The sequence below is a fragment of the Trachemys scripta genome, chromosome 11 (assembly GCF_013100865.1).
Source record: "Trachemys scripta elegans isolate TJP31775 chromosome 11, CAS_Tse_1.0, whole genome shotgun sequence".
Taxonomy (NCBI): domain Eukaryota; kingdom Metazoa; phylum Chordata; order Testudines; family Emydidae; genus Trachemys; species Trachemys scripta.
Genome location: NC_048308.1, coordinates 41,417,804 through 41,440,277, shown reverse-complemented (window position 1 = coordinate 41,440,277; position 22,474 = coordinate 41,417,804). Strand labels below are relative to the sequence as shown.

Below are 22,474 nucleotides of genomic sequence, written 5' to 3'. Positions count from 1 at the left end.
ATAAATATATAACTACATTAAAACATGAAAGCCTAGTCTGAAGATAAAATGAGCAAAGGAATTTGGAGTTAAAGTATGCAATGTGTTTAATATTTTTTTTACTTGGAGTTGGAGTTTGGACAGGAAAAAGCAATGGCAGCAACAGTCACTCCTTAACTGTTGGTAATATGTTTACTAACCATAAACTTAGGTATTGCTCAAGTCTGAGAATAGTAGGTTACTGTACACAATACGGTAGTGAAGCATGAGCAGTGAACACTTTAACTCTGGATTTTTTTTAAATTAATTTTTATAAAAAGAGAAAGGTAAAATGAAAAAACATTAGAACAAGAGGAAAGTATGCATTCCTCAAAGGAGTGCACTGTTTTACTTTCAGCTTGTATCCTTGTGACCCAAGAGTACATGTTTAAACAAAGCCCTTTCCAAGCACGCAACTGTCTTAAGCTGTAACTAGGGCTGTGAATTTGGTTTATAAAGTCATCAAGTGTGGAGAAAAACGGTGGTGTAGTTATGTGACCTCTTTGGAGATGAACAGTTTTTCTTTTTTATGAAGCCTCTTCTGTTTCTAGTCTCCAGCCATTTTGAATTCTTTCTAAAATATTTGCTCAGATTTTGTAACAGACATTTTATTGTAGCCCTAGCACCGATAAACCAAAACAGTGATTGAATACATGGTTTTGTCTGCTTTGGTTTTATGTTCCATAGTCTCATTTCATAACAATTAATACAAAAATGACAATTTGATGCATCAGAGTCATAGTATGGAAATGTTAATAAGTGGGTCTCATAATAAATAAGCTTATTTTTGGTAACAGTATAATTGTTCCCTCTCAATTATTTTTTTTTTAATTCCTAGCACAGATATTAATGTGACATTGAGTAAAATTCAGATATTATACGTAGGCTGGGGTAACTTATATGCTGTAGAGCAGCATGAAGATGTAAATTAGACTAATTGGTCAGTGTAAATTTAGCTGTGCAGTTGGAATGTATATTAAAGTTTTTTTTAGAAATGTTACTGTGCAAATACAGTAATGGCTATATCCCTTAGCATTGTCCCTTTAAAAAGGCCCTACCCTTGACCAACCCTACAGTATTTGTTGCTTTATTTGAAAAAATGCCCTGTGATAATGGGAGGCAAAATGCTAGTCCTCCATAACAACTTAATCCCAGATCAGTAGCTGAATGGCCCTGCAACAAGAAATGCAACAGCCATAAGAGTATTGTGCTCTCCTGAAACAACTTCATTCTTTTGAGTGGGCAGGGGATAAAAACTGATATGGAATCTACTTTCTGAAGTTCTCTGGGAGCAAGCCTTTTCTGAATGTCCGTTCCCTGCTACCTCATAAGTATGGGGGAAACAGGTAGAACAGTGTGATGAAATGATGGCCATGTATACACTGTCAGTTATGGTAAATTAGTTTCCTATGGTCATACACATGAAATTCTGGGATTTTAACAGTGTTGCAACTTTTGCTTAGGAGATTAACAGCATATACAATACTGTGAAGACAGTGAGGTTTTTCTACACTGATTGATGTATCTTTTAATTTCTGCTAAGTCCAGTTTCTAACTTGACATTCATCCACATCAAACAACCACACCTGGTGTTATTTGGGAATATTGTCAGCAGACTTAAAAGGGTCAGTACTGAAATAAGCTCTTTTGTCTTGAGGTGGTCCCTTCGGGTCAGAACTGAGGCACATTACTACAGGGAAGACTGAACTGTCCAACCATTTCTGTATCTGTGTTATAGACAGAGGACATCACTCTCCAAGACAGACTTTTTTTTTTTAATGAGTAATAAAACTAAAAAGGAGGGGTAAAGAAATATCAGTTAAATGTAATGGCATCCCAGTATCTCAGCCCCAAGTGGTATACAATCAGACTGAAAATGTCAAATTTCCAGGATTTAAAACTGGAGCTGAAAATTAATTTTAAATTCTTTCAAACCTTTTAAGGAAAGGCCTTCTTTGTTGCTGTGTGACATTGAAAAAAGTTACCCACCTGCAGTTTAAAAATTATTGCTGTTTATTGTATTGGTATTGCATGCTATATTTTGTAAGTATGATATAATCCAGGCAGAGCCTCTTGCAAAACATGGCTTACATACCTGACAAGTTGACTGTGCTTGTGTGTTAATCTGTCAAGACACCTTTTAAAAAAAAAAAAAAAAAAAAAATCAGTTTTGTTTTGTTCTTGAGGGCTTGCCTATTTGATGCATTTGAGATTAATATCCCATTATGATACTTTGAAAAAGTCTTCACATAACTCATCTAAAGAAAAGTTGCTATGACTAAATGGAGCTAGTCAATCTTTTCATGGCTGCTTGGTCATAACAAGCTAAGAGGAAATTCCTTTTATTTTTTTGAAATACTTATGACTAAGAGTTGTACTTGCCTGCTCGCCACTCCAATTGGGTTGGAACAGTGATTGTGCCACTGGAATGAATGTTGTTTGAAGTATCCTGCTCAAAACTTACAAGCAGCATGGCATAAAATAGTCAGGATTTTCTACCTGCCCCTAGCTGCTTTTGGCATTCCACATCTCGATATGTTGGACCTTCAGTCCCTTTATCTTCTGGCAGTTTCCCAGAGTGATAGATACTGCTGGGCAAGATGCTTGGACACTCTGTCATAAAACAGGATATTCCAAATTAGGTTTAGTTGCACCTAAATCATCTCATGACTTCACATGTTAACAAGTGCCCTAATTTCTGCCTTTGGCCATCTTGCAGCATTTTCACAGGTTGGCTTCTTCAGAGCTGTGCTCCAAAAGCTGCTTTGTAACATAGTGATCTCAAAGAAGGGATTGTGGGTTAGGGTATTATGTGCATCATGATCTAAAAATTGGTGCAGCTCAGTTCCTACAAGTGACAGGATTCTGGGAAAACTTGATCTCAGGCAAACTTAACCAGAGAAGCCACCCAAGGAGTGACTGGTATATTCTGAAACAGTGGTAAGTGGACTAATTGTTCCTTTGCAACTAGTGCTTGTCATCTACACTGATGATGCACTGGTAGAGATTGACATAGTGGTGGATGATATGGTGGCTAGACATCTTTAGAGCAAATGTAGTTTAGTCAGTGGTGTGATCACCTGTGTGTGCACTGTTTGAAATTCTGTATTGTCACATATCTTAAAGTCCATTATGGGGTCCATGCATTGCACGTTAAAATTTACTAGGGTAGATAAGGCCATAAGCAAGGTAACTCTGAATCCAGGAATTTAGAAGCTTTGCTCAGCTTCTAAGTTTCCGTTAGTCAAACATCTTCAATTAAAGGAATTTCCACTGGTACTTTTAACATCTTTGAGCAAAATAGCTGTTTATACATCAGTCTATGCAGATTTTCAACAGTAATTCTGCAGAGGAATGGTTATGCACTCAAAAGCCAGTAAGAGGTTTAAATTTACAGCCTCAAGGGTTGCATCACTAGTCAAATGCAGTATGCAGCGGAAACAAATTCACTTGATTTTATTGAAAGGTATAAATTATCTTGATGGGGATTTTTTTTAAGATTCCTAAGTAAATTTCCATATCATTATTATTATTATTAAGACTGAAAGCAGAAGTACTTTAAAAATAATCTCATTACTGTGTTGTAATTTGAAAAAAGTTGTTAAAAGTTAGGAAGTTCAGAATCAGAAACTTCTGACAGTTGGATTCTGAATTTCTAATTTGACCATTTGGGCTACAAACCTTGCATGTAGAAATAGTGTTGTGTTGTCTTATGCTGGCATAACATAAGGACAGACATTTTAATAGAAAGGAACACACAATAGTTTCTCTCTTGAGTTCCATAACTCTCTCAAATAGAATTTGAGAATATAATTTAAATGTAGGAACCTTGGGTCAGTTCCTCAGCTGGTGTAAATTGGTATAGCTCAACTGAATTCATTGGAACTACACAGATGTATGCCAGATGACGTTCTGGCCCCTTTCCATCTGCTGCATTAGGAACTTGGCCTTTCCAGTCCACACTGGGGAATCGTTGCTCACCTTTTAGCTCTTCTGGATATCTATAGATAACCCTCTATATTTAATATGCTGGTAAAAAGAAAAATGGCAGCCATTTAAGTAATTAAGTTGTTGGTAGGAATCTCTAAAGATCTTACAGAATGATCTGGACTATCTCTGTACTGTTTACATCAGAAACATAGCATTATTGTAAATGCAAATAGATATGATACGCTGAAAAATAAGCTTTTAATAAATTGTGTGTTGTGGCTGAATATTACAAAATCCTTATGACATGACCATACTTTAATATTAGAATCTAGCTGAGATTTATTTTAAAATATATTTAAAAGATTACTAATCTTTATAATGTGAATTCACTGTGTTGCCCAGAATATTTTAGCTCATATTTTTAGTGACCACTTTATTTTTAATCTAATTTTCCTATTGTTTAATCTGGCACAAGGAGGTCAAGTAACTTGCCCAAGGGGACAAAATGATACAGCCAGAATTAGAATTTGGGATCCTCCTTCTACTGTATTTTCCTGAAGCCATGACCTACATGTTATAATCCTGTCCTTTTGCCTAACAAGTTGCTTCTAATTTTAGACGAGAAGAAGTTAAATCTCTGCTTTCTTCCATAGTATCTTCTATTGCAAGTACTTATAGAAGTGATCTAGTAAATAAATAAAAAGTTATTTTGTTGACTTGGAACATTCAGTACACAAACCATAATTCGTCAGCAGATATTCAGGATAATTGTGCTTCTTCTGTTTTGTAAATCAGTAAATTGTCATCCTTCAGCTCTTGAATAATATGCCCAGCATTCACTGTGTTGTTGCTGTTGGTAACGTTGCCATACCTTTCAAGGAATGCAGGCTTTCTACCGAGGAAACCGGATAAGTATGTTTTGTTTTGTTTTGTTCTTTTTATGCCCCCAAAGTGCTTTTTTGTAAAGTTCTCTTTCACTCTGTTCTAACAGTGGTGTCAACCTTAACAACACCACGAGAGTCGTCCTGAGGTGGCAGCCCACATGGGTTATCTCACACCCCCACCTGTATAACATAGCACACACAGGGTGAGGCGGCAGACGTAAGATCAATCAGGTGAACAACAGAGTAGGAAAGAGGTGGACAGAGCAAGGAAAGGAGGGAGGAGAACAAGCCAACGGTGCTGTATCTGGGGATAACTTTCTTTTACTTGCTTGATTTACCAGCCTAGCCTATTTTTTCACTGAGCTGACACTGCTGTGATGACAGAGAGCTTGACCCTTGTAGGGAAATAAAGACTTCTTTAGCTGAGCTATGGGTGGTATTGATGAATTCCCAAAGGAATTCCATCTAACTTTCTTCAACCAAAGACAGTTGTTGTGATAAGAGGTAGAGGGGAAAGGCTGTATAAAATGGACTGTGGTTCTGAGCTACGACAAAAACTGGTTTTATTTTCAAGTGCCATTCTTTCACTCGAGAGCAAAAAAAGACTTGTCATCTCTGTCCTATAGCATACAGAATAACACTGAAAACTTACAAAGCTACACATACTGGTTTGGGGAAGAACTAGACTTTCTTAATCCTACAGGCAACCTGTATTCACTATGCTAGTTCAACACTGAATATGACCTCTCTTACTGAATGCACATTGGAGCATCTTATCGAACTGTAGTCAGCAGTTGTGGGAGATAACATGTTGTAGCCCTAGAAAATGTTTGAAGTGTGCAGAAATGCCCTCTTACATTCTTTGTTTGAGGCACTCAGCCAGCATTTGATTTTAAGGTTGTACCTTAAAACAAAGCTGCTGGTCACCTTTAATATATTTATTGTATAAATATGTGGATTGTAAATGTACGAGCAATCAGTTTCTGCTAAGATAACAGATGCAGTTATTACATAAAACTAATAAATGTTTAACAGACATTGCATTGAGTGACCTTGGGTTTAAAGTCTCATGATTTCCTTACCTTTTTGAACAGTTTATTTCAGCAATGAGTATTTGTAAAACATCTTGTTGTAAATGGAACAGATCTACATCTTGGGGGGGTAAGAAAGATGTAATGATATAATCTTATTCATATTTGCCAACCATTTTGTTTTGGCCAGCATAGCTCTGTGGAGCCTGACTCATTCAGTACCTCTGCCCCTTTTTTTTGAGGAGGCAGGGAGTAGAGCAGTCCCAGAGCTGCTACTAGTTTTATGGTACAAACAACAAGGGATGAGAGACAGCCTGGTGATAGATTCTGCTTTTACTACTAGAACTCCCCACTATAAATGTAGCAACCATCTACTGTCTCTCTCTAACATGGACAACTATCACTGGAGAGGGACTAAATTGAGGCTCAAATAATATAAGTAGTAATTTTATACTAGATGGGTGTTTATTGAGACTGAATTTTTTTCATATATTTATTTAGACTCTCTGTAAGGACAGATGTGTTCTTATGTTTGGGTCAAAACAGGCTTATCCAAAATTTGGATAATCCTGGTGAAACCACAATGTAACAAATAGCCAGTTCTTTGCACTTCATTAGGTTCTTTATCTGGTTATATGTTCATCCATCTTACATCCAGTAAATCAAATCTAGAAGGATGAAAAGTGTTCTGTAAACTGGCTGGATCATGCTTCCCAGATGACTACACCATTATCATAAAAACCCTCCTACATAAATCAATCAATAGCTTGTGGCAGTGTTGACACATAGTACACGCCTGGCTAGGTATAGAAGGATAGTTTGAAGACATCATTTACCAGGTAATTATTTTCCAAGTAATGTAGATTCAGTGTCTCAAATGGATTGACATACAAACAAATGCTTCTGTGTAGCTATGGTTGAGATGGCAGCAATTCTTTAGATGCTGGTGAATTAAAATGTGTGTTTTATGGTGTATGTCTGTTTTTTATGTACCTAAGGATGTAAATAAAGTTGGCATTTATTGAATTTAGTATGATGTAGGTTTGTACTGAGTTAACTTGAAAGAAAACTGCATTAATACTCACTTTCCTGAAGTACAGTAGGTCTCCCACTGAGATGGCTGCTATTCAAACACCTTTCAAAATGGAGCTGTGTACTGTATATAGTGATTAGATAGCAGTTACAAAAGTGAGCCACAACAGAACCGCTCAATCCACTTGCTGTTGCAGCAGTGCAGGTTTTTGTTGCTGTACCAAACATGTAAAAACTAATAAGCCCAACCCACTCCTTAACAGATCCTTTTGCCTGACCCACCCAATTTCCTTAGGCACCCAGTGTAATCTATTGTAACTCTAGATACACTAGTTCTATTAGCTAGTTGACAGAATCATGGTGTAATACTGCCAATAAAACACACAGTATAGAAATAACAAGACTCTGTATTTGTTCAGCTGAGAGAGGGATTCTGAATTTGGCTTACATTTTAAAAACTTATTTGAACGTTAAGTGTGTTTGTTTGTTTGTTTGTTTGTTTGTAATTTGACCAAAGATCTATGTTTGACCAAAGGGAGGCTGGACTCAGTGTGTTGATATTGTTTGGAAATAATGTTAATTCACTAAGGCCTGGTCTAGATTTAAAATTTATACCGACATAGCTATGCTGGTATAAGCCCTTGTGCATATACACTTATACTGGCATAAAAGCACTTTTGCTAGTATAGCTTAAGGCAGAAGCACTTATATGCCAATATAAGATGCAGCTACAGTAGGAGGATTGTGGACAAGGCCAAATTCTTTTATGAAAACAGACCAGAGAAGTTTTTTGGACTAGTCAAGGGGATATGAATCATTTTTGTGCATAGTGGGTGGATCTCAGATTAACCTGTATAAACAATATAATTAAGATTAAAAGACAAAGTATGATCACCATCTCCAGCATTACACTGGAACTCTAAGGAAGTGAAAATGTGTAGAACTGTATATGATTTGGTTACTGATAGCCTAGCAATCAACCTGGGACTTCAAGTGATTTAAGACTGCATTTTCAAGAATCTGGGAGACAGTGGTGACCAGCCAGGATTTGGATGCTTAACCTGGATTTGTTCAAGGGGGGGGAAGTCAGCTTTTACTCTCAAACTAAATCAAGATTCCTAATGGCTTCCTTTGGCCTAGCAGTTAAAGGGTAGAAATGGGGAAGTTGACAACAGAGGTAATATATGACACAATTATGGCAATGAATGCTAGGACTGACCTTTGAAAAATCAGATACTTGCAATCACTGTTTATTCTACTAGTAAAGCATAAGCATGTCAGCATCCTTCAAGGCACAGAAATGAGAGGAGCTGATGTTTTTTTTCCCCTCTGGATTGATTAGAAGGAGTTGTAGGAAGATAATTCTAGGAACTGTCACTTTGGTTGGCCCTTTGAAATTCCATACTATATGGTAGGACTGGGTAAAAGAGAAGTCCATAAGCTTATGAATTTGTATTTAGTAGTAGTTTTTAAATGAAGACATATTTAGAATGTGTTTGATAAGAAACATTATATAGCAAAATGCCAAAGAATCTCCTAGAAAAATCTAGAGAAACTCAAAATTCCCTACATGTATCCATTAGCCACACCAACTGTGTTTAATTCTTGGATGGTTCTCGAGGAGTGCAACAATTGGTATGAGAAATAAACCTTTTAAACTAGTATGCAACGCTGAGTAAAATGTCAGCGTCCAGAAATAATATTCACAAGCCAACCTGGTGACTTGGGGCAGATCCACAAAGAGCACTTAGGCTCAGTGTTATAATGCCTAACTTAAGGTGCCCTGCCTCCTAATGGAATCCACAGCCCAAATTAGGCACTTATACAATGGATGGGTATCAGAACTTAGGTGGCTGTGCACATTGCAGATTTTTAGGTACCTAGGTAACTATCAGTGGAAATGTAAGTAGGCAGCAGCTGGCGGGTGTGTTGGGGATCTGAATTTTGGACATTGGCGCTTAAAGTGGCAATTAAGTGCCTAAATCCGGCTGTGGATCTAATCCTTGGTGTTCTGAACAGCCTTAGCAAAGAATGCCAATCATATAATTACACTACTTACCTGCAGGGAGTGCTAATGAGGCAATATACTCCGCTCCGGGCATTCAAGCAATGTAAGGCGTAACAATGAGATGGGAATTTGTGTCTATTTTGCACACAAGAAGGATGGTGACTACGATGTGGTTCTGTGTATAAAATATATCAGTGAGAAAGAGGAGAAGGGAAGTGCCCTTTTTGTCTCTTTCTTTCCTTCCCTCTCAACTTTTATGTGGTGGGGATGGTATTGCTTACCGACTGTGGTCCTGTCTTGTGGTTGGCATTAGGTGTCTGCAGCTGTTAATGCAAGAATGAAACTGGACCTGCACATCAATTGCTTTATCATCCTAGAATAGCTATTCTTTGTGGTCAGTCTTACACATTTTACATTCTTCAAGTTTTTTGGGGATACCTATAAGTAGAATGACAGCCACCTTGTGGCTGGGCATGGCATAGCAGGCTCTTCTCTTGCCAACAGCTGCTCCAGCCCCCACTGCTCTACAGCGCCAGAAGAGGTTTTTCTATCACTGGTAAATCCATCTCCTCAAGACAGTAGCTAGGTTGGGGGAAGAATTCCTCCATTGACTTAGCTGCATCTACTACTCCTGAGGGAATCCTGTGCCACTACACATGCGCAAAATGTATATCCCCACAGATTTCTTTGCTTCCCCAGAGAAAAATGACTTTCTGACGGTGAAGCAAAGGAAAGCCACAAGAGCAGTCATGCAACCCTCCCCAGCAATATGTTTTGGGTGCCCAGGGCAGCTGGCAGAGAGGTAAATCACTGCTGGGTAGGGGACAGGACTGGGGAAGACCCCATTGGTGGCTCCTACCCTGCACCGGGCTCAGCTACTAGTCCTGGCTGGGCTGGGGAGGACGGGGGCTTCCTCTTCCCCTGCATGGCATGCAGGGCCACATCAGACCTACCCCCAGATTTCTCTCCTAGCTGCAGGAAGCTGCAGATTCTCTCTTCTCCCCCCCCCCAACCCCCCGCCACTTCCTGTACCCATCGCTCTTCAGCTGCAAGGGGAGGGATCCCTGTACAGAGAGCTGCTCCCCCATCTGCCTAACCCCCATGTGTCCAGACACCCTCCTACCCAGACACTCCCATTGAGCCTCACCCCCTGCATCCCCCAATGAGCCCTACTCCCCTTTCACCTCAGCCACCCCAACGAACCACCCACACCCCGGATTCCCACCCCACCAAGCCCCAACAAGCTGCACCTGGATCCTCACCTCACTGAGCCCCACTTGCACAGCATCTGGATCCCACATCCAGACCCCCCCCCTTCCAAGCTTTATTCCCCCCCAAACCCAGGCTCCCTGCTTCGCCCCAACCACCTTCACCCCCTGCAGAATCCCATTACTGTTGTACCCAAAACTATTGCATCCATATGCATCCAGATCCTCCCACTGAGCCGCCTGCACCCAGATTGCCCCACACAGAATCCTCTCAACCGACGCCTGGATCCCCGCACTAAGCCCTCCACACTTGGATACTGCCTTCCTGAGCCTGCCTACCCACACTTGGTGCATCTGGCATTGAGGGGCAAGGCCAGTCCTTGCGCTGTGTCAGGGCTGTGTGCAGCCTCACCTAACTACGTTGTACAAGGTATGAAATTTTTCATGACCCTGAGTGATGTAGCTAGGTCAACTAAGTTTTAAGGCCTTGGCCCTCCAGCCAGATCACTTTAAAGTCTCTCCCCCTGTGGAGCAACGAAATCCCACCAATCCCAGGACCTTTCATGCCTTAGGCTCCCAACTGCAGACCCTATGGTACTTAAACTAATTTCAGGACTTTCACAAGAATTTATCCCCTTATATCAGGGGTTTTCATGCCACGTTCTCTGGTGGCAGCTAGGGAAACCCAGGTTCTTCCTCTTCTCTGGGTTCCAACCCAAGAATGTTGTAGTGACAGACCTTGCCTGCTCTATTTAGACCCACCCCTTGCTATCTCCCTGGGCTTCTTTCCACCTCAGCCTGTCAGCAGGCCTTTCTCCACAGCTTCTTCAAGCCACTGTGTACCAGAATCCACAGCCTCTCTACATTCACCTCTGTTTCAGATCAGGAGGTTGGAGGGATCCCTCTGGAGTCCTCTCTAAAAAATCCCACGTGAAGATACAAAGTTACACCAAATTCTGCATTCCTGTGCTTGACCTTCCATTGCTCTCTTGAATACCTCCTGGGCTCTCTCAGGAAGTCAGATCATTTAATCATGGCTCATCACTGGGGCCTGCTCCATGTCTTTCCTGACCTTTTTTTGCCAGAGCTTCTTTTGAAGAGAGGATCCCACGGTCTATTGTCCGCCAGGCTTCCTGAAGCCCCTCCTTTATAGTAGCTGTCCAGCTCCTCCCCAGCTGCGTCTCATCCTAAATTGATTTTAGCTCATCATTCAGAAGCACTAAGTGAGTTCTCCAGCTCTCCTTAACCCTGTCCATCACACTGCCCTACCTCCTTTTGGGGTCTGTGTGAAATGTTGCTTGTTTCTAGTGCTTTCGTTGTCCTGTAAATATGGAAACTTATGAGGATCCCTCGGTATTGTTGGGCATGATAGAGACTATTATATACTAATGTATGTTGTTGGGGAAGAGTATCAAATTGTGAGGAGCAAGTGAGTACAGTTCTCCCACTCACACCTTGAATGAATTGAAATTGTTCCAGGAAGATTAATTGCAGACAAAATATATTAATCATTCACCACTGGAGTAATGGTGTTGATAGAGAGGATTTTAGTGGAGTATTTCATCCAAAGGATAAAATCAACTAATCAATATGTCTTTCTCCTCCAATGCATATTTAGAATAGCCCAAGATAACATTCCTAGCAACTTTTATTTAACACTAGGCAATCCAGACAAGATAACTTTGTGTTTATAACAGAGCATACTGGTAACTGTATATTTATATTAGAGCATACTGGTGTATAACAAGAGCTACAGTGTGTTGAATATAGTGATTATACTTGGACAAACAGTATGAGTCTACATTCACAGGTGCATGATATCTGGGAGGTTCTAGATTCAGTTAATCAGATTAACTGTTTTAGCTGGCATAAGCTAAAATACATGTCTAGATAACTGTGTGGTAAATTGACAAACTGTGGAATAAAACATTTCCCAATGTCTAACTTCAGTTTGTTTCTAAACAAACATTGAAATGTGAAGGGATGAGCCTATCTCAGTTCTCTAAACTGGGGATGAAGTATGTTGGGACCTATGGCCAATATGTGCAGCAGGAATAGCCACCTGGACAGAGAATGGAATTTACCTAATAGATAAAGAGGAACAGCCTTTCTGTAAAGCCAGGGGTGGTTCAGGCACAGTGGGGGACCCCTCTCATGTAATATTTCAACCCCCACCCTTAATGTTATTTTTTGAGAGGATGTAATGGCAGTGACAGGCACAATGGAGTCCAGAAGAAATAAAAGGTGATCCAGAAGCCTATGCAGGCAATGGTCAAAGGGTGTTGACTCATCCTCAGTCAAAATATATTAAGTAATTGGGTCATTAAGGCAAGTACGAAAGACAGAGAGGAGAGGCCTCTGACCTCCCAACCCACACCAATATCCCCACTTACCCAGTGTTATGTCTTGGCTTACAATATGGGCCAGCAGCCAGGTCCATAATGGCTGGGCTAGGGCGGGGTTTGGCCTTCCTACTGTTCATGAGGCACAGCTTGCTCTACTTGTTCTTCATGTGGTCTGGAATCAGATTACTTGAACTGCCAGGTCTAGGGTGACCAGATGAGAGGAAGAAAATATTGGGACACATGGGGGGGGGTGGGTCCACCAGCAGAGCAAAAAAAAAAAAAAACCGAGCGCTGCCCGCGGAGCGAAATATTGGGAAGAATTGCGTCCCTACCAAAGATTGGTTGGGACGTGGGACAAACACCTAAATATTGGGACATCTGGTCACCCTAGCCAGGTCCCCAAATCCATCCGGGTTTCATTGACACTGCCGCCTCTTCATTCTTCCAAAATAAATTACTTCTGCTCTCCCAGTCAATTCTTGTGCCCAATTAAATCTTTGTGTCATTTTTACACCACCACCAAACAATCCTCTTTTCCCCCCACCTCCACTATTGCCAACCCCAAATGTTTAAAAATCATGAGTCAGGCTCCCAAAAATTATGAGATGGTCTTAAAAATCAAGACTTTTTAAAAATGAATGTAACATTTTCTTGTTTTATCTGCTTTCTGGGCCTTTGGGGGTTCTCTGGGGTCATGTTTTCAAGCTTTTCTCTGCAACCATGAGGGCTAGAAATGTATTTTTAACAAAAGATGAGAATTTCTCCTAATCATAAGATTCCAGGGTCTAAGTATTTAAAAATAAAACCAAACAACCAAATATTGAATCTTGTGATAAAATCATAAGACTTGACAAGGTGGTTCCCACGCTGCCCAAACAAATCAGTCCTGTCCGGCAAAAAGGAGTGGGGCTCAGCCATTGCTATTGTTGCTCCTCTGTTCCCCTTTTCTGAATGAGCAAAAAGCTTCCAACTCCTTCTCTTGCACTTGGCCCTGTGCTCTTCTTCTGCCTAGTAGGCGGAGTAGTAACTCCGAAGCTGCTCTGTTCCTCACTTCCCTTCCTCTCTTGTGATCGCAGCTGCAGCTCTAGATGCTCCCTATCCACTCCTCGCCTGAGCTGCTTTGCCCATCCCTCTCCTGTTGAAGGGAGCAGCAGTTCTCTCCCCTTATTTGAATGTTGTCTAAAGCTAGGGCTCCCTTCCCTCTGCTGAGTTCATAGCCTCTGTAAACCCTCCCTGCATCTGTTGCTCCAACCTGTGTGTGTGTGTGTGTGTGTGTGTGTGTGTGTGTGAAATTTTATCTTGACATTTTTTTCACATGTGACATCCCATCATTCTTTGCTATATTGTTTCTATTCACATTCCATTTGGGATCTCTATTGGTAAAGCTGTCCCAATTTATGTAGGGTTCTTTGTGACAAAGGATGTGACTCTGCTTAAAAAAACAGCATTAATGTGCCCTGTCAGAAGGGATTAGATAACAATGGTTTGTGAAAATTCCATTTGGGATGGTGGATTGTTTTCCAGGGTGACACTTTATTTTTTATAATGGAGATATCCCATCTCCTAGAACTGGAAGGGACCTTGAAAGGTCATCGAGTCCAGCCCCCTGCCTTCACTAGCAGGACCAAGTACTGATTTTGCCCCAGATTCCCAAGTGGCCCCCTCAAGGATTGAACTCACAACCCTGGGTTTAGCAGGCCAATGCTCAAACCACTGAGCTATCCCTCCCCCCACTTATGCCATCAGATGTTTCAATTTTATCATCTCTACCTGGAAATGTCTTGTGCTCCAAAAATTGAATTAAAAACCCCAAATCCAACACAATGAGCAGTTTTTAAAATTACTGTTTTAACCACACAAACCTACCAGTCCATGAAAATAACAATACAACATTATATATATATATATATATATATAAAAAATTAGAATCCCTCTCCTTTGTTTACCCTTCTGCAAATATGTTTGCTTAAGAGCAATAAGAGTTTATAGTCCAACTTTGCAATCCAGAGTTTCACATAAAATGTACAACAGACTACCCAGATGGCAAATGCTGATATGTAAATCTAAAACATGAAAATTTCCACTGGGGGCCAGATGGTGGCTTAATGTGAACTGTTTAACATTTATGCTTATCTTATTAAAACTGCCTTTACAAGTCCAAAGCTGTATAAGTTAGCAGTGTGGTTTGGAAAAGACTCTGGAAGAGCATATTACTAAATGAATAAAAAAGCAAACACTGAGCAGAAGGCAACATTTACTGCATGGACCATGGAAGAGAAAAGCAGATCCATATCTGATTGGAAAGGTGGTTCTTCCTCCATTTATAGATAGGTAAAGGAAAAGCCTCCAAAATCATTGTTCGCCTAATTTTCAAAGGCACTGTGCACACACAGCTCCATTTGAAACACAAAATAGTTGGACTATGATACCGAGGGATGTGACGTACACATTGAATAACCTAATGCTTTGCATTTTCCATTAAAACATATTTTTTGAGGTGTGGAAATTTTTTTTGTTTTGTTTTAAAGACCTAATCCTGCACCCTTAAAATCAGTGGGAGTTTTGCCCTTTACTTCAATTAAAGCAGGATTGAATTATTAGCCTAAACTAGAGGAAAATATCCCTGATGGAAAAACTAGTTCGGATAAGATTATTTTCCTAATACTGAGATGGTCCAGCTTCTTCCTTCGGCATTCATCTTTTTAGCTTTTGCCCAAACAATTGTTCTCTCCTCAGTTGTGTAAGCTCTTGCATCATATCAGAGGAAATAAACAGCCACTTGTGAAGTAAGTCACATGGTGCACCACTAGAGCCCTTACAGTAAATGCCTTCTGTATTAAGGATGTGGTAAGCAGGGCTCTGAAAAGCAGCAGTGACATGTGTGTACATGTACCATTTATAAATCTGATATGGAATTCTTAATGCATTTAATTTAGTTTGGACATTAGTGTGCACCTGCTGTTCCTATCAGCACTTCCTCTGGCTTATCATATCACACACACAAGTTTGTAGAAAATATATGTTAGTTAGAAAATAACTCTTAAGGGTCAGATACATATATTAAAATAGCTTTAATCAAACCACTTTAGAGTAGACTGTTAAGGGTTTCCTATATTTTGACCTAATGCTTAGGAATAATGCCCAAACTTCTGTACATTTTGTTAATGGCAATAATACTCAAGTTATTGGTTTACAATGTTAAAATATATATAGTATATTTAAAAGGTAGTCTTCATTTAAATATCTTGCTAGTCAAATTTTGACATCTAAAATACCTTGAGTAGAACATGACCCTCCCCCATGAACAGAATTTGCTTGAATTTTTACTAGTGTTAAAAAGGATAATTATTTAAGTTTTATAGCACCTTTCATTCCAGTGAACTCCAAAGCCCTTCTCTTTTACAGACTACATAGAATTAATTTTGTCTATTGAAACACCTCAAGCACTTTTTAGGATATGTGCAGCTTGTATAAGTAAAGTATCTCTGGGAGAAAAAGCAGTCACAGGGGAACACAGCAACTGTGTAACAAAATATAGCAATACTGCACAACAGTTTTAGATAGAGAGAATTCAGATGTGCAGAGTGTAACTAACACTTCTGGAATGCAGTCAGGACACTGGGACTAATCACCCTCTTCTGAAAAGGGGGAGATGTTTAGTGACCTCAGATGGTCAGCACTCTGATTTGCTTGTCCAAAAGACAGCAGCACTGGACCGCTATTATTATGATAGTGCATTCCTTCTAAATGATTCAGAAGAAGATTGCTTACTGAGATGCCTAAGCTGCTGCTTTGAGCAGCTGGAGTTTATTTGGAGGTCTCCCACCCAGGTACTGATCCAGATCAGCACTGTTTATTTTGAGATTAGAAGCCCACAGCCTGAAGTGGTATTGCTGATGGCTTTAGGACAGTGTTTTTCAACTTGTTATCCGTGGACCCCTGGGGGTCTGCAGACTATGTCTAAGGGGTCATGAAAGGTGACTATGAAAATAAATGTTCAGATCTCAGAAAAGGCATTCTGTTTTTCTGATCAATCAAAACTATGAATACCCCCACCTACAGGTCCGAACCCGAAATTGGTGATGTTAGCATATAAAACCACAGTTTAGCGCCCTTTCTCATGCTGTGCCAAGCATGTGCAACATTTATAGTTAAATGCTGTTCAGTCAGTTTTCAGTCTAAGACTTCTATAGTAGGGGACCGTGGACCGCAGGTTGAATTTCTAAAGGGGTCCACACCTCTATTTGAAATGTTTTAGGGGTCCACAAATGAAGAAAGGTTGAAAACCACTACTTTAGGAGATGCATTTTCATATTAAAGCTATGGGTTTCTCCTCTAAAGAGAACAAGGTGTACCTCCCACATTCTTTTTCTGATCAGTTTTGTTGTTGAAATTTAAACTGAAACTGATTAACACTTCTGTAATTCCAGTGGCCTACTCTGTTGGAGACCAGGGAGAAATAGAGCTCTGTTGATTTCTCATTCCCACACATCATATGAAAAATGTTTTGAGTCACAATCTCTCATAGTGCCTTGTAAATCAATAATTCAGAAACGTGCCCTACAATACAGATCCTTCAGGTTTATCCAAAACATACTGCAAATGCTCTGACACTAAAAAGGAGTTTGAAATCTGTGACAAGAAAAGAGGATGAGCAGCTGGTAAACAACTGGCCCTTAATGAAGCCATACCATATTACAATATCTTCAGTTACTGCACAATTTAATTAGTTCAGTTTACCCTGCCAATCTGGAGAGACCAAACCATCGTCTTGGACAGCCACTGTAATAATTTCAGCTTCTTCATTGCTGGCCATAGAGACTAAATTCTGCTTTTACAGTTAGGTATATCAAATATATATGTAATGTATGTAAATAGGTAATAATGCATATTCTGTATTACAAGCAGGTATTCTAAATATACCAATTAATTAAAAATAATCAGTTCCTTAATAATCGGTAGAAATCCTAATTCATTCTAACTCTAAGTATTGCTACTAATGGTACAGAGAAGATTTCAGTGAAAAAAGCAAAGATTATTTAACTTATCTGTGTTTCAAAATGGACTCTTATTAAAATTTTGGCCTTAAACTTGTGCCCTAGTTGAAGCTAGTTTATAAAGATAAGAGAAAGTTATTGATTTACTATTTTGGCAAGGTAAATTATCCCAAGTCTGGGATTGCTATCTGAACTGGTACAATTTTGATTTAATTAAACGAATGCTGGTGTAATATTACTGTTGTACTAACTTGATGCAAATGCTCAGGACTAAGCAGTGAGTTTGCATGTGTCTACTATTGAAGTGTAGTTTTAAATTTTTTTCCTGAAACACACCGTTGTCTTATCTATTCCATTCATAAATTAGTCTTATTATATCACAGATATTAGCACTATATGTCCATAAACTATGTTCCATCATCTCCGTTAATTTCTTGGTTGATGATCTCTTGGGATGTTTGATTTTGTTCACACTAAAATATACCCAAAATTTCAGCCTCTAAAAATTGTGAATATTTGAACACTAGAAAATGCATAGTGATATAATTTTCATTAACTAAAAAAGGAAAGTTATATAACCAAACAAAATTCATTGATCAAGTGGCATTTTCTCAATGGTGGAACTTAATTTAGTTATATCCTGAGACGACATAGAGTTGCACTTTCCAAATTAAATATGTATGGGGATATCTGACTTCAAAGGTAATTGCCTCTTTATAAGCTCTCTCTATTAAGTGATGAGCCAGAACCACAATTGTCAGATTTGGCACTTGTTAATTTATACAAACTGTGCTAATCCAGCTCTGGAACACTTTTGATATGGTTGACCTGGTGTAACCTTTAAACTACAAATCTGTAATAATTGTTAATAATTGTGTGTTTGTTTAGTGCAAATTCCTCCAGGTACAATGGTAGTAAGATTGGTGACTTTGAAATTCTGTAGCCTCTAATGAATTTTCATTTTTAATAGCATGAAATAACAGAATGCTTTTTTTAACTTTTATATTTTACAATATATAGATAGTGGTTAATTGTCATTACTCGACATCTTACAATATACACCTCTACCCCGATATAACACTGTCCTCGGGAGCTAAAAAATCTTACCGCGTTATAGGTGAAACCGCGTTATATCGAACTTGCTTTGATCTGCCGGAGTGCGCAGCCCCGCCCCCCCCCTCCCCCGAACACTGCTTTACCATGTTATATTCGAATTCGTGTTATATCGGGTTGCATTATATCGGGGTAGAGGTGTATGTTTAATCAACTTTGAAATTTTATGCAATACATACAGAAAGAAATCACCCAGCTGATATTAAGTCACTTGTCTCTTAATTCTTCCTCTATCTATACCCTTTTGGCTGGCTGACAAATGACCACATCTTGCAAACTGTATTCATTACAATAACCAACTGTAATGTGTTGATGCGCTTTGAGGAAACATTTTGTGTGTGTGTGTGTATGTGTGCGCGCGTGCGCATGCACGCACATGTGTTTGCCACAATGAGAAACTAGCCTATTCACATTTTGTATATAAAACTGGGAGCTGTTTTAGGAAAAAACAAAATCTATGGTTGGAATTAGAAGTAAACGTACATATTGCTTAGGTGATTTGGTAGGCCTGAAAACCTCAGACAGTTACACAAGTTTAACTGTTTAGTACAGAATTACTATGCTTTATCATTTTAAACCAATTTTGCTGTAGAGGAGGTTGTCTTTTAAAAATTATCTTCTTTCCTACCCACAGGACATGAACTTGATTGACATTCTTTGGAGGCAAGATATAGACCTTGGGGCAAGACGTGAAGTTTTTGATTTTAGTCAAAGACAGAAGGAGTATGAACTCGAAAAGCAGAAGAAACTTGAAAAGGAGAGACAAGAACAGCTCCAAAAAGAGCAAGAAAAAGCTTTACTGGCTCAGCTGCAGCTGGATGAAGAAACAGGTGAATTTATTCCCATTCAGCCTGCCCAGCACATTGAGTCAGACAACACAGGCATGCCAACCAATTTTTCAAAGGTAAAAAACAGTCATTTTTCTTTTATGCTGATATGTATATGTGTCTTCATTTCTCCTTCTTGTGAATAAGATGATAAAACTGCTGGTTACCTAAACTTAGTTTGTATTTGTAAGGGAGAAACCTTCACAGTCATCCAAAAATAAACTAATACATTTTTTCCCATATCTTTTCCTACGTAGACTACAGATATTTCAAAACCAGAAGCAGATGCCTTGTCCTTTGATGACTGCATGCAGCTTTTGGCAGAAACATTCTCATTTGTAGATAATGAGGTAAAATATCAACCTAACGCTTAGTATAGTTGTGGTTGGTTGTGGTTTTTTTAGGGGGGGAGGGAATGATAACATCTGTTGCACAACTTATTTGCAGTTTTTTTTATTTCTATTATTATGATGAGTCTTAATGGGATATTTTCACATTATTGTACTATATGTTAGGCAAAATATAGTGATTTATATTTATCTAATACTCTTTCAAGGGGACACGTATGGATCTGTTATATGGGTATAATACAGAGAGCACCAAGAATGGCTTTTGCTTGATGCCTTACAGAGTTATGTATATTTATAAAATTCCAGGTTTCTTCGGCTGCATTTCAAGTGCTGGTACCTGCTCATATAGATAGCGACCCAATCTTCATTACTTCTAATCAGACTCAGCCACCTGAATCATCAATCCTTCAATCTCCTGTCGCTGATGTAGATAATATGCAAAACATAGAGCAAGTTTGGGAAGAATTACTGTCCATTCCAGAACTACAGGTAAGGGTTAATGTAGGCAGCAGCTGAAAGAATGGCAGAGTATTCTGGGAGAACATCTCCAAAGAATTCAAAACAATAACAGTGCAGTCATTCTTAAGGAATGGTAACAAGCCCATCAGGCTAGGAGCTGCAGGGTTTTTGTAAATCAGTGTACATTGAGCATCTAAAATATAATTAATCAAAAGCCATGTAAGAGGGGAGACTTCAAGAGAGGAGGATTATTTACCTAATACTGTATGAAAATATATGCTGTCTTCCTGGCCATAATGTTTCTATTTTTATTGATTCTTGAGCTGGCTCTGTGTTAAATACAGAAACCTGTTACTGCACTGTCATGTTTGAAATTGTACCTGCAGAAATGTGAGGAACCTCTAAATTATGGTTCCTACAGCAACCATTAGTCTATCCCCAAATTATACCACAAATACTTTTAAGTAGTATGTTTAACTTTATATTATTTACATTAATATATTACAGTATATATAAAACACAAAACAGAATATTGCATATGTGGTGGGGGTCATAACTTGGCATTTCTTGATCGTCTTTGCAATTAATATTAGAAACTTTGAAGTTGCATTTATTTAGATTTTGCATTTATCTTCCATCATGGGAGAAAAAAAGCTTTTAAAATAATAATATTGGTATATTAGAGACTAGTTATGGCTGCTTGTTCTATGAAAACGTTATTTGTATTTCAGTTACAATCAAACTCTGTTAGGTGTTGTACATGCAATGAATACGTCAGGCTAAAAATCACTTTGCTCTTTTACTAATCTTAGCATTTCAGAGACTATCTAGCTTATTTATTTAATCACCTCTGCTGTGTTTTTACTGGAACTTCACCCAAATTGGACTGTAAAATTAGACTAGTTTATTTTTAATTATTTATTTTAATGTTTTTCACAAGCCAAAAAACAGCAGCTTTGTGATTGCGAACCAATCAAAGGAATGCTTAAAAGCACACTGTCAATGAGAAAGCAAGTCAATTTAACAAAAATTAGTTAGAAAGCAATATCCGGTACTACATCTGCTCTGACCCTATCTTCCTTTTGCTAATTTTTGTGTTTTCACAATCAGTTTTCCTGTGGTGTGTGTTTTTTGTTTTGTTTTTAAATCTTCCCTGTTTGTTGTGTGAAAGACCCACACGACCAAAACAGGGAATTGAGTGACTATACAGGGGCAACAATGAAACTGACAATACAAAAAGTAAACTAAAAAAAGAAAAAACCCTTAAATGTCACTATTCTAATTCTGCGTAGAAGTTGAACAAATTTTCAGGGAGAAGACAGAGATTTAAGTTTGAGAAAGGAAAAACAAAAGGTCTCACATCTGGTAAATCCTAGTTTAGGTATGATTTTATTTGTGCTTAAATAATCAGTGTGTGGCCCTCTTTAAGAGGACCAGAATTATTTTTGTAATTGCCTAATTCTAAAAGGACAGAAGGCATACTTTGATACCAGCTTCCTTCCATAAATGTTAAGACTGCTACCCTGTTGGAAAGAATGTTGTTTTTGTAGCCAATCAGGCCCATCAAAATAATAGTGCTCAACACTTACTTTTGGTTAACATTAGTGTATGTGGGTTAAATTAATGTTTGTAAAGCCCCATGTTAGTACTGTTTTTTATTACATAGTAAATTAAATTTCTCTGCACCAAACAGCTGCTTCATTGAGTACCACCTAAAAGACCAAAGATCTTGTAAAAATCTATTCCATAGTTTGAAATTTAAGGGATAGTTGTTTGCTGATATCATTCGGTAAATCATATGCAGTGGTTTTAAGTTGGCTATATTAATACTATATCTATTCGTATTATGGTGCTGCTTAAGGTGTATTCAGATTTGGCAGCATCAGGATCCATATTGGCAATTTACTAGAGCAGGAGGGATGCATCTAGCTTCCGTATAATAGGAGCTTATTGCAGCAAGTCTTTCCTTTGGTTTATTGGTATGATTTTGGGACGCTACAGGTGCCAGAATGCTATGTTATCTACCTAGTGATTCTGCTGAGAACAAGAAGATTCATCCTCTGCTAGGACTTGCAGTCCCCAGAAACTGCCCCTTAGGCCTGGTCTACACTACGACTTTAATTCGGATTTATCAGCTTTAATTCGAATTAACCCTGTAACCGTCCACACAACGACGCCATTTAATTCGATGTAAAGGGCCCTTTAAATCGATTTCTGTACTCCACCCCAACGAGCGGAGTAGCGCCAAAATCGATTTTAGCAATTCGAATTA

General features: G+C 38.8%; 1 protein-coding gene across 1 annotated transcript in view; it reads left to right on the top strand.

Annotated features, from left to right (window-relative positions):
- The window catches only part of NFE2L2 (nuclear factor, erythroid 2 like 2), a 35,101-nt gene extending 14,461 nt beyond the window's left edge, over positions 1–20,640 (top strand). The window contains exons 2-4 of the mRNA XM_034786190.1: positions 19,201–19,470; positions 19,651–19,743; positions 20,050–20,640. Of these exons, the coding sequence (XP_034642081.1) occupies positions 19,201–19,470; positions 19,651–19,743; positions 20,050–20,259 (573 nt within the window). The 3' untranslated portion in view covers positions 20,260–20,640. The remainder of the gene's footprint in view (positions 1–19,200; positions 19,471–19,650; positions 19,744–20,049) is intronic.
- The last annotated feature ends 1,834 nt before the right edge of the window (positions 20,641–22,474 follow it).